The 13,859-nt window shown below is 44.0% G+C and overlaps 1 protein-coding gene across 1 annotated transcript; it reads left to right on the top strand.

The window, feature by feature from the left end:
* Positions 1-359: 359 nt before the first annotated feature.
* On the top strand, positions 360-13,268 carry LOC125381708. Its single transcript, XM_048399153.1, has 4 exons — positions 360-751; positions 7,687-8,057; positions 12,340-12,530; positions 13,254-13,268. Exons 1-4 carry the CDS (start codon positions 693-695, stop codon positions 13,266-13,268), a joined length of 636 nt encoding a protein of 211 aa, XP_048255110.1. The 5' UTR covers positions 360-692.
* Positions 13,269-13,859: the final 591 nt, after the last annotated feature.

Here is a 13,859-nt window from a genome sequence, read left to right as displayed (position 1 = left end):
TAACGTTTTTTATTTCGACCTACCCTTTCACAAGTGCCCGTGACACAGCAAATCCTAATTACTATATAACGGACCCGTGAAGATCCGTGGTAGATTAAGTCTTCGGTAAAACATGCTTGCCGTAAAAGGCGACTATGCTTGTCGTAAGAGGCGACTAACAGGATCGGGTGTTCAGGCTCCCTGACTTGGTTGATGCATGTCATCGATTCCAATTGTGTTGATCGATGCTCATGATGTCAATCTCTGGGTTGTGTGGTACAGACTTGATTATTTACAGCCGTCATATAGCTGGAATAGCGTGAGGTGTTAAATAACAAACAAACAAACAAACCTTGTATCATTTGTCTTTTCAGGAGTAGAACTGCGCCAGACAACGGGATGTCAACTCTCATAGACATTATCACACAGAATACTTCAGTGCTACCGCGACAATGGTGATAGTCATTTAAAGGAGGATGTGCATCATATATGAATTTGTGATGTGAAATGTTTTGATGACAGACTGCGTGAACCGGCCAAGGTTGCACAATTCTTGGCGTGTCTCAGTTCGGATGTGAACGTCAAGTGTTATATTCCCGACTTTCGGAAGGTGGAATAATGTTGTGTTTGTTGTCCAAGAACGATCCATGTCGACGCTTTGTGAATTTCCCACTTAAAAGTACTTCTGGAACCTGACGACCCTACTCAACGCTATGGGAAGCAGCTGTTCGTCTGGGCTGGACAAGGGAAGATCACACTCAGATCCTGGACGGTAAGTAACGCAGATAACACACCCAGCCTGGTTTCCTGGGTATGCTGCGTTGGCCAGTGCAGCATACCCAGGGAATCAGGCTGATAACATACCATGTTCATCCTCAGCGGGTGGCCCAGTCGTCTAATGCGCCGCAATTCGCATAATGTCATGTGGAAAACAATCAATGATTTCTCCTTGGTAAATTTACAATATCCGATTTTTCAAATGGTTCGTCTTTATAAGTCAAACACTGCTGTGTCGAAGTTAAATGGACCTATGTAAATTCTTCGCATTATCCGAGGTTCGTAACAATCGAAAATGATGAATAAAAAGGGAATACGGAGGAACCAAGCTTTTACTTCGAGACAGACGTACGTTCGACACATCAAAGTACGACACAACGGTGTTCGACTATATTTACAAATATTATCTTCATGGCATCAGGGGGGCACGGGTGGCCCAGTCGTCTAAGGCGCCGCGATTCGCTGTGCAGAGTTGCGTCCCTTGGGCACGCCAGAAACCTATGATTGTGGGATCGAATCCTAGTTCGTCCCGATTATGTTTCTAGCTTTGTCAGCACCATACCAGTGCTCGTTGGTTTCACTGAAGGGGTAAACGCCTAAGACAAGCGGACACGTTTAAACCCTATTCATTCACTCACTGTATGCTTTTTTATATGAAGAATTGACCATCCAGAAGAAAGTCCATGCAGAAATACGTGGAACAACATTGTAGACAGTGGACTATGTGTGTGTCAGGACGTAGCGCAGTTACTGTATTGTCGCAACTAGAGTCGAAAGCCGCGTTAAAGCCAATTCACTCACACATTTCACAGTGATTTCTCTTCTCAGTCAATACCTGCTTTCATCTTCAGACAATGAACATTCGAGCATGTTTTTGGTTTGGTTTGTTGTTTGACGCCGCACTCAGCAATATTCCAGCTATATGACGGCGGTCTGTAAATAATCGAGTCTGGACCAGACAATCCAGTGATTGATATCATGAGCATCGATCCACGCATTTGGGATCGATGACATGCTTCAACCAAGTCAGCGAGCCTGACCACCCGATCCGGTTAGTCGCCTCTTACGACAAGCACAGTCGCCTTTTACGGCAAGCATGGGTTGCTGAAGACCTATTCTAACCCGGCTCTGTATTCATTGCACATTATCCAAGGGAAATTAAAACATTTTGGATCAGAATGGAGATTATACCGTAAGAAAATCTGAATTTAACCAAAGTACGACACGCTAATCCTCCAACGTCTCAGCATCCTGTGGAATCTCTCTTTCGATGCTCCGTCTGTCCTCTTAATGTACAAAAAGGGTTACGAACAAATCTATAATAAATGTATAAAAGTTTCCTCTACTCACATACAAATTACCCACTATCGAACTGGCATGTCTGATATAAAAACATTAACAGCTCTTCGTAATAAATGGGACGTTAAAGTTTGCAATTAGCTTCGTCAAGTTCAAGACATTATTCTATTCGAGGCTTAACGACATATTTTGTAATCAGATCTTGTATATATATTTTTCTTGTTCATGATGGGTTTGTCGGGTAGCCCAGTGGTTAGAGCGTCCGCTAGTCACGCCGAAGACCCGGGTTCGATTCCCGACATGGGTACAATGGGTGAAGCCCATTTCTGGTGTTCCCCGCCGTGATATTCCTGGAATATTGCTAATATGAGGACAGTGAGTGAGTGAGTATGGTTTTACGCCGCTTTTCGCAATATTCCAGCAATATCACGGCGGGGGACACCAGAAATGGGCTTCACACATTGTACCCATGTGGGGAATCGAACCCGGGGTGACTAGCGGACGCTCTAACCACTAGGCTACCCGACCGCCCTATGAGGACAGCATACGAGGAGATGCTGTGTAGTGTTTGTGTGTGTGTGTATTATGGTGTGTTTAGTGTTGATAGATGTGTGTGTGTGTGTGTGCGTGCGTGCGTGCGTGCGTGCATGTGGTGTGTTAAGTGTCGATAGGGGGCCGTCGGGTAGCCTAATGGTTGAAGCATTCGCTCGTCACGCAATAGGTTCAGGTTCAATTCCCAAAATTGGTACAATGTGTGAAGCCCAAATTTGGTGTCACTCGCATTGTTGCTTAAGTGCAGTTAAAATCGGCGTTAAACCATAATCACTCACCCATACACTTGTCGCAAGAGTAGGTAAATCGGATCATGTAGTTACTATAAGGGACCCGTTTTAATGTGTGATAGTGTTGTAATATTTGTTGACGTAAAATATTTGAGACGTAAAACAATATTCGGTCTCTCACCACACTCTCAAAATGCCCAATCCAAACATTTTTCAATAGCTCTCTGATCTTGTCCGACATAGCAATGCCTTATTATATATAAGGCGTTATGGGTTGGCATTGTCGTTGAAGCGTTCGTTCGTCACACCGAAAGCCCGGGTTCGATTCCCTCATGGGTATTATGTGTGAACAGCATTTGTGATGTCCCCGTCGTATATATTGCTAAAATATTGCTAAAACGGCTTAAAATACAACTCACTCATTATTTTATTTCAGAGCTTTAATGTCTGACAAATCCACATGATTAGTCACGTACAAGATCATTATAGTATACATGTGATGTTACGCTGACAGGCCTAAAACCATGGAAACCTGCCGGGACAAGTTAGACTTAATAGTAGCTGACAGCTCCCTTTGTGTGGGAACTAATCTCAGCGCATTGTCCTCTATGACGTCCGTTAATGGAACATTATGCCTCATTGGAAGTGGGCGTTATCGGGAAACTGTAGAATGTTGTGTAGGGTACCCCTTGATATACACTCTTCAAAAAAAGAAACGCACAGGTAGATTTTTAGTAAATTTATTGTACCTAATAAAGTCGAGATATTTAATTTAATATTATAGATACAAATATGAAATTTTGGAGCTCAATAGTCACATGTTGTCGTTGTACAAAGGCATTGAAAACTGTTCATTGTCATGTCACATTAGGCCACAAGGTTGCGCTGAACTCAGTATCTCGTGTGACCGCCCCGGCCAGCAATCAAGGCTCTGCATCTCCTCGGCACTGACTGGATAAGTGTACGAATTCTGTCCTGCGGAATTCTGCGCCATTCTGCTTGTAACGGGTTGGCCAGTTGTGGGAGTGTCTGCGGCGTGTTCTGACGTTGACGTACACGTCGATCGAGTTCATCCCAGAGGTGTTCTGAGATCTCGACGGCCAGGGCAAGGTGTTGATGTTGGCATTATGAAGGGAGTCTACCGTGACACGAGCTGTGTGCGGTGGAGCGGTGTCCTGTTGAAACACCTCCCTCTGGCTGTCAATGATTGGAAGAAGGTGAGGTTGAAGAATTTGATTCATGTAGAGATGTGCTGTCAAATTTCCCTGAACCACAACCAAGTCAGATCTCCTGGTGTAGGATATGGCCCCTCAAACCATGACGCTACCGCCAACGAAATTGTCAAATTCACGTACACAATGTGGTGCAAAATGCTCATCTCGACGACGATAAACACGTTGTCTTCCATCTCGCCGGTGAAGAAGAAATCGTGATTCAACGCTACACCCATCTCGTCTCCAGTTTCTCAAATTCAAGGTAGTAAGTTGTGGCACCAAGGCAAGCGTCGCTGTCGATGGATCTGTTGCAAAACAGGGACGATAATTGGTCTTCTGGGTCGGATTGCAGCCTCGCGAAGATGGTTCCTGACAGTCAAGTCCGATATCCTCCTCAAACCAGGGATGCGTCCTGCAGTCTCCGTAGCTGTGGTATTGCGATGACGTAGATGGAACAGTCGAATGTAGTGATCCCGTGCAGGGGTGATAACACTTGGTCGGTCGGTTCTCGGACGCTCTGCAGTGGAATTGAACTGTGTGTATGGGTCACAAAGGCGGCAAATGGTGCTGTGGTGGACGTTGAAGTCGTGTGCAACAGAAGACTGCTATTCCCCTCTTTGGATACGTCCTAGGGCGATGTTCCGATCGGCAGCGCCGAGTCTCGGCATTTTCGAACTTGAAAAATGTTGACAATGGAATGACAAATTATTGGCTTATGCTTGCCTTTTTATAGCCACTACCACGAGTTACGAATGCCATAACTTGCACGTGCATTTTGCCTAACTGTTTTCCTCCATGACATTTTTTAACAAGTGTGAAAACAATGCCGTTGAAGACATTGCAAATCGACAATGGCTGCGTTTTGACGTACCGTTTGTGGAATATCAGGCCCACAACATTTTCCAATAACATACATCAACATTTTTTTTGTGTAGTCAGGTTTAATGAACTACATACTACCTGTGCGTTTCTTTTTTGAAGAGTGTAATTAAACCGTCGTTTAATGCAAGAAGTAGCTCCAGTGGTAGACTAACGCCTTTGATAGAAAAGAATAAATCACTTTAAATTGAAAAGGAGTCTCGGTGAAATGGAGATGCAGATCATTATAGAACCTAGGGAAAATCTAGACTTGCTTCATTTAGGGATATTAATACAGTGAGCATGGGCAAAGGGGAAATGATATGGTTGAGGTACTGTAAGACGGTCTTGCCGTGCCCCCTAATGATACAAGTAATGGTCGCATCAATCAAGGTGAAGATCAGCGCTTTGGGTCGAGGTTTTCAAATGACCCCGTTAGGTTCAAATCTGCCGCTGTTATCATTAATTATAACGTGATTGGCAAAAGTGGATGACGTTAACAGCGGTCAATGTGAGCTCCATGACCAAAGAATTTTAATCTGAAGCGGCATTGTCTGTGTATATTATTGAATTACTACCGATAGCCTGCAACGGATCTTGGAACAAAGGGTCTCTCATTAATACATCGCCATATAAAAGTATTTCGAGCGTCGTTATAAAACGTTTTGGTGACATTGACGTCAACGCGCGTGACATTGACGTCAACGCGCGTGACATGAAGGCATAATAGGCCCGCAGTACCAAACGATGTCGTAAGACCCGACTTATGATCAATATGCCCTGGCTTATACAATATAAACACGAAAGACTATTTACAGTGAATATAGGCCTCTGAGGTCAATTGCAAGTGAATAATCTCATAGAACACAGCACTCATGAGTCTTGAGAACATTTGGTATTATAGAAAATACCTTTGGTATTATAGACAGTTGGACCTTGGAGGCCCGTGAAGACCCGGGGTAGAAAAGGTCTTCAGCAACCCATGCTTGCTATAAAGGCGACTATGCTTGTCGTAAGAGGTGACTAACGGGATCGGGTGGTCAGACTCCCTGACTTGGTTGATGCATGTCATCGATCCCAATTGCGTGGATCAATGCTCATGATATTAATCACTGGATTGTCTGGTCCAGACTCGATTATTTACAGACCGCCGTCATAAAGCTGGAATATTGCTGAGTGTGGCGTTAAACAACAAACCGGACCTTTGAAAGAAACAGCTGGGACATTTTTGGGATGTAAATATAGTTTCTTTGAAGCGCGAACACTATCATCCTGTCCCTTATCAACATACGCAGACTCTGCAACATCAGCAACAGCTGCCTCATCAGCTGCATATCCGTAATTATATCGTATTGATATGATCCTCAACGATTTGGGGCGGTCGGGTGGTTAAAGCGTTCGCTCGTCACGCCGAAGACGCGAGTTCGATTCCCGACATGGGTACAATGTGTGAAGCCCATTTCTGGTGTGCCCCGCCGTGATATTGCTGTAATATTGCTAAAAGAGGCGTAAAACCATACTCACTCACTCACTCAACGAGTCATGTACATATGCCGGCGGCCTGTTAAAAATCGAGTCTGGACCAGATAAACCTGTGATTAATATTATGAGAAACGTCCCGCGTCGGGGTACGGTCAGCGAGTTTGACCTCCCGATCCCGTTAGTCATCTCTTACAGCAAGCATGGGTTGCTGAAGCCCGGGGAGGTTATCGGGGCGGTCAAGATGTGTCGTTAAATAGTATTTGTTGTTGTTAGTTGTTTTACGCCGCACTCAGCAATATTCCAGCTATATGACGGCGGTCAATCCAGTGATTGATATCATGAGCATTGATCCACGCAATTGGGATCGATGACATGCATCAACCAAGTCAGCAAGCCTGACCACCAAATCCCGTCAGTCACCTTTTACGACAAGCATAGTCGCCTTTTACGGCAAGCAGGGGTTGCTGAAGACCTGTTCCCGGATCTTCACGGGTCCGTTATATAGTAATTAGGATTTGCTGTGTCACGGGCACTTGTGAAAGGGTAGGTCGGAATTAAAAACGTTACGATTTTGGTGGCTTCCTATTTGTACCTCTGTCACGCGAGTTCAAAGAACATGGCAGCCCTGATGACTTAAAATAGTAACATGTAATTGTCGCTCAGACTTGCAAGGCTTCCCTTGTCAGTTAATGACCTCCAATAATGTTTTTAACCAGTGCGTCATACCATGCCCTTGACGATATCATGTGTCGAGGGTATATTAAAGGGGGCTTCCCAGCACTGTGTTGTGTTTGTTTGTTTGGTAGTTTGTATAACGCTGCTCTCGGCAATATTCCAGCTATATGGCCACGGTCTTAATAATCGAGTCTGGACCAGACAATCCAGTGACTGTAACCATGAGCACCAATCCATGCAATTGGGATACAATGACATGCATCAACCAAGTGAGCGAGCCTGGCCATCCGAGCTCGTTAGTCGCCTCTTACGACAAGCATGGGTTGCTGAAGACCTATTCTACGCCGGATCTTCACGAGGATTCCTCCACGGCGTGGTGCTATTTCCAGCCTTAGCTCGAACAGTGTGGATAGATAAATGCTCATGATGTCAATCACTAGATTGTTTGGTCCAGACTAGATTATTAACAGACCGCCGTCATATAGCCGGAATATTACCGACTGTCGCGTTAGAAAACAAACAGGGTACCTCGACTGCAGCACTTGGAGGTCGATTGACCACAAGGTATATAATTCTAGGACTTGCAATTACCTTTCCATTAATATCCATCTTCCATTCAGGTCAAAAGGTTCTCAAGGCCGACAGAAACGCGTGCAGAGCTTAACGTCATCGAGTGCAGTTAACCTGCACGTGGACGAGCCCTCGAAAGCGACCAACCAATCAAAGCCAAACACATCTGAAAATGAGGCCAGTCCGAGCATGGAAGGTCGAGCTCAGATAAAATTAGCATCTGCAAATGTTCAAAATATGTCGTTCAGGGTCCAAACACCGGTTAGGTCTCATCGAACAAGCCAGACGTCCATGGGCCTGAAAGGAATCAGCCTTGAAGATTATCCGAAGTACGTGCAGCATCTGTTGCTAGGCAACGTGAACGAGTTCCACGATGAGAGGCCCAGAGAGATTCGTCTCTTCGTCGCAGCCTGTGAATCAGGTAAGCTTCATCAGCTGACCTGGATGCGAATATCTTGGGTCAAATATCAAGTTTGCATGACATAATATATATATATATATATATATATATATATATAGAGAGAGAGAGAGAGAGAGAGAGAGAGAGAGAGAGAGAGAGAGAATTCTAAACACACCATACTACACACACACCATACACACAACCACACACTACGCACACAACACTACACACACTCCACAAACACTACACACATCTATCAACTCTAAACACACCATACTACACACACAACATACACACAACCACACACTACGCACACACTCCACAAACACTATACACATCTATCAACTCTAAACACACCATACTACACACACAACCACACACTACGCACACAACACAAACACTACACACATTGTACACACATCTATCGACACAAGTGAGTGAGTGAGTGAGTGAGTATGCCTTTACGTTGCTTTTAGCAATATTCCAGCAATATCACGGCGGGGGACACCAGAAATGGGCTTCACACATTGTACCCATGTCGAGAATCGAAACCGGGTCTTCGGCGTGACAAGCGAACGCTTTAACCACTTGGCTACCCGACCGTCCCCTATCGACACTAAACACACCATACTACACACACATACACATACACATCTATCAACACTAAACACACAATACTACACACACTAAACACACACAAAACAAACACTACACAAAGACAACACACACACCACACACACTACATACACAACACACACTACACACACATATATTAACACCAAACACACGCTACACAAACACTACACACATCTGTCAACACTAAACACACCATACTACACACACATACCACAAACACTACACACACTACACAAACACTAGACACACACTACACAAACACTACACACATCTGTCAACACTAAACACACAATACTACACACACCAAACACACGAAACAAACACTACACAAAGACTACACACATCTATCAACACTAAACACACCATACTACACACACTACACACACACACACACACTACACACATCCATAAACACTAAACACACATTATTACACACACACACCACCACATAAAACACACACACCACCCATTACACGCACATAACACACTACTCACATCTATCAACACTAACACACCATACTACACACACACTACACACAAACATCACCACAAGACACAACACACACATCACACACTACACACAAACACCACCACCACACACAACACACACACATCCCACACTACACACAAACACCACACACAACACACACACATCACACACTACACACAAACACCACCACCGCACACAACACACACATCACACACTACACACAAACATCACCAACACACACATCACACACTACACACAAACATCACCAACACAAAACACACACATCACACACTACTCACAAACATCACCACCGCACACACCACACACATCACACACTACACACACCACCACCACCACACACAACACACACACATCACACACTACACACAAACATCACCACCACACACATAACACACCACCACCACCACACAAAACACACACACACACACACCACCACCACCACACAAAACACAAACACACACCACCCACTACGCACACCGCCACACCACACATTATAAACATTATACAGCAACCACACATGTTACCCTGCGGAAGACTTGTCACTAAAACAATGGCGCATGGTATCCAAATAACTGAAACTCAAGAATACAAACAATGAATACGTAGCAAATGTTTAGTTTTCGTATTGTCACTAAGGTATAAAAGGGGTTTGGGATTTCAGCTATGTGTCCATGAAATAACTCTTTAGGCTAAACAAATAAACAAATAAACATGTTTTTCCAGCATCAGTACGTCACTTTAAATCCAGGGTGTTAGTTATTATATCTATTGCCAATGAATAATATTTTTCAAATTTCCTCCATCATATGAAGCATACTCTTGTTATCCATAAAATGAGGGGGCACGGGTGGCCCAGTCGTCTAAGGCGCCGCGATTCGCTGTGCAGAGTTTCGTCCCTTGGGCACGCCAGAAACCTATGTTTGTGGGTTCGACTCCCGGTTCGCTCCGATTATGTTTCTAGGTTTGTCAGCACAATACCCGTGTTCTAGGGTTTCACCGAAGTGGTAAACGTCCGAGACCTGCATCACTTCGGGCTTTCCTCCCACATGAAGCTGACACGCCGTGATATAACTGTAATAATGTTTAAAAAGCGGCGTTAAACCCAACTCACTGACATTGTATTAAAGGGCCCAGCTCAATGTGTGGCCAGTGTTGGTATTCTTGGGGAGAAAGCAAGAAAAGTGTTCATCTTACGTCACTTTTGTTTTAAAAAAAACCATAAAAATAGAGTCCTCACTCGCTGCTCACTTGTGATACATGTGCCCGAGAAACAGTTAGTTTTGTTTTGTTTTTTGTTGTTTATCGCCGCACTCAGCAATATTCCAGCTATATGACGGCGGTCTGTAAAATAATCGAGTCTGGACCAGACAATCAAGTGATTAACATCATGAGCATCGATCCACGCAATTGGGATCGATGACATGTATCAACCAAGTCAACGAGCCTGACCACCCGATCCCTTTAGTCGCCTTTTACGACAAGCATAGTCGCCTTTTACGGCAAGTATGGGTTGGTGAAGACCTATTCTACCCCGAAATCTTTACGGGTCAGAAACTCACAGTACTTGTATGCAGCCTTGTGGTGGCATGTGTATTACTTGGCTCCCCGACTCGCTGATGTCGGTGTAAAATATCAGTTAAATCTTGTTATATACAACCCTCTAATGTAGAGAGGAGGGTCAATATTGGGCTTGTTTCATAGATATAAGGAAGATAATGCATGGATACCAACTTCTGAATTACGAGGAACGCTACGTTTCGGAGAATATACTTACTCCTTCACCTGATGAAGGAGAAAGCATATACTCCGAAACGTTGTGTTCCTCATTATAAAGAAGACATCCATGAATTCTCTTCCTTATGTGTATCACTTCTAAATGCCTTTCAAAGACTTGTTTCATAGATATCCCCCAAACAACACTATTATTTTTTTATTAAATGAAGTAATTTCCAGCTTCCTACCATAGTTTTACGAGATCAAATAATGATTATTTAGATATGTATCAGAAAAAAAATAACAAAGATCTCAAGGTCTGTAACATTCCTCCCGAGATCTCCGCCTACAATAGCCTCGTGATAGTTTTGATGATGGATCATGGCCTTTGTTATCCCTACTCGCTGCATGCACAATGTCAGCAAGTATTTATTGGAGTTCTTTGAGGGCGTGGACCAGCCTAGAGAACAGTGTCATTACTTGAACAAATACATCAACCCTGGCGCTCTCTTAAAAGCAGAACCGTGGTTTTATCAGGTGTAATTAGCAATTTCATCAGCGGAAGGATATTGAACAAAGGCTGTGACGCTGGTATTGATCTGTTGATGTGTGTTGATATCTACCTGAATAACACCAGGTAGGTAGGGACATTACACCAGGTAGGTAGGGACATTACACCAGGTAGGTAGGGACATTACACCAGGTAGGGACACTACACCAGGTAGGTAGGGACATTACGCCAGGTAGGTAGGGACATTGCACCAGGTAGGTAGGGGCATCACACCAGGTAGGTAGGGACATCTCATCAGGTAGGGAGAGACATTTCACCAGGAAGGTAGGGGCATTACACCAGGTAGGGACACTACACCAGGTAGGTAGGGACATTACGCCAGGTAGGTAGGGACATCTCATCAGGTAGGTAGGGGCATCACACCAGGTAGGTAGGGACATCTCATCAGGTAGGTAGGGACATCTAATCAGGTAGGTATGGGCATCACACCAGGTAGGTAGGGACATCTCATCAGGTAGGTAGGGGCATCACACCAGGTAGGTAGGGACATCTCATCAGGTAGGTAGGGGCATCACACCAGGTAGGTAGGGACATCTCATCAGGTAGGTAGGGGCATCACACCAGGTAGGTAGGGACATCTCATCAGGTAGGCAGGGACACTTCACCAGGTAGGTAGGGACATTACACCAGGTAGGTAGGGACATCTCATCAGGTAGGTAGGGACATCTCATCAGGTAGGTAGGGGCATCACACCAGGTAGGTAGGGACATCTCATCAGGTAGGCAGGGACACTTCACCAGGTAGGTAGGGACATTACACCAGGTAGGTAGGGACATCTCATCAGGTAGGTAGGGACATTTCATCGGGTAGGTAGAGACATTTCACCAGAAAATGCTGTAACATCACACTCACTAACTGATGTTCTCTTTCAGACAGTTGCGTGGAGAGACTTGCAATTATGCGCGACGTGTTCCAGCCTCTATCTGATATGTGTTACAGTCATGGGTTCAGCTTGGAAATCCTTGATCCTCACTGGATAGGAACCAACCAATCAGCACAAAGCCAGAGGTCTCTGACCAATCATCTACTGCGAGGAAGTGGGAATGTACCGACTCTTATGTTGGTAAGTGTTCAATAACAAATACCATGCTTCCGATTCACTGTCTTTAAGAAATCCTTACGTAGTTTGGGTTTTATCGTGCGCTTTACGACATTTGAGTATTTCGCGCACAGGCCCGCCAGGCCATTTAGTGACGTGGTCGAGAAGGGTATGTCCGAAAGGGGAGGCAACCTGGAGGGGCTTATGGTCGCTTAATTAATTTTGGCGGAAATTTGGTATTTTGAAATATGCCATGCTAGTTAGGTGGGGGAAGTAAAGGAGTTTGTGAGGTTGTGTTTTTTTTTAGAGATATAAGATTTACGTTTTATTGGTAGCTTGTTTGTTGTGTTTTGATTAGATAAATGCCTAGTGCCTTATAGGTTTGTAAGTTATTTAAGGGGTTTAGTGTCTTTCGTTGTTGTAGTTTAGTGTGGATTTTAGTGTTGTTCTGTGTTGTTGGTAATGTGTGCAATGTAGTATTACGTGTTCAGAGGTTTCTATTTGGTTGCAATGTGGGCATTTACCGGTTTGATGTTTTTAATTTGGTGTAGGTGTGAGTTTAGGTTAATGTGGCCTGTTTGTAATTTGTTTATTGCTCTGTCGATTTTTTTATTTTTATGATTTTGATTTTGTTTGTTTTTTAGTGGCTTTGGCGCAGGTGTTTTAGTTTGCAGTTTGATTTCTGATAGTTGTTTTGCCACTTTTGGAAGATTTTTACTTAAGTAATATTTTTAATTCCGTTTTTAGATATTGGAAGGTTGATTCTTACTTCCAATTTTAGCGCTGATTTAGCTGTTTTGTCATCGTGTTCGTTACCAAACACTCCAACGTGGGCAGGGATGCTTGCATTTTATAGCAAGTCAGCTTTATTATACCGCTAGCATGGTTTGACAGTGTTTCCTGGTATATGTGTTACACACAATCTGTGCACCTCCCATTGCGTACAATGGGCAGGCCGTTTGCAATGTGCAAACAAATATCATTTAGATGAAAGGAGAACTTGTTTAGGTATCAAAACACATCTCAAAGATGGAGAAACTAATTGTAACTTAATGTAATACAATGAACATCTTTAAAAGAATAACCTGTTTCATTTATTCATGTAAATTGATAGTGAGTGAGTGAGTTGGATTTAACGCCGCTTTTAACAGTATTCCAGTTATATCACGGCGTGTCAGCTTAATGTTGGAGGAAAGCCCGAGGTGATGCAGGTATCAGACGTTTACCACTTTGGTGAAACCCACGAGCACAGGTATGGTGCTGACAAACCTAGAAACATAATCGGTGCGAACCGGGATTCGAACCCGCAATCATAGGTTTCTGGCGTGCCCAAGGGAGGCAACTCTGGTTGGT

Source organism: Haliotis rufescens, unplaced genomic scaffold (genome assembly GCF_023055435.1).
Source record: "Haliotis rufescens isolate VD_foot unplaced genomic scaffold, xgHalRufe1.0.p SCAF_19, whole genome shotgun sequence".
Taxonomy (NCBI): domain Eukaryota; kingdom Metazoa; phylum Mollusca; class Gastropoda; order Lepetellida; family Haliotidae; genus Haliotis; species Haliotis rufescens.
The sequence above is the reverse complement of the archived record's forward strand: the minus strand, read 5'-3'. Positions and strand labels throughout refer to the sequence as shown.

What these genes read in the sequence shown, in the direction of transcription:
- LOC125381708 (XM_048399153.1), top strand. Translation starts at nt 693, where the DNA reads ATGGGAAGCAGCTGTTCGTCTGGGCTGGACAAGGGAAGATCACACTCA. An exon ending in TCACACTCAGATCCTGGACG is followed by an intron (nt 752 to 7,686) that starts GTAAGTAACGCA and finishes TCTTCCATTCAG; the next exon opens with GTCAAAAGGTTCTCAAGGCC. An exon ending in CGTCGCAGCCTGTGAATCAG is followed by an intron (nt 8,058 to 12,339) that starts GTAAGCTTCATC and finishes GTTCTCTTTCAG; the next exon opens with ACAGTTGCGTGGAGAGACTT.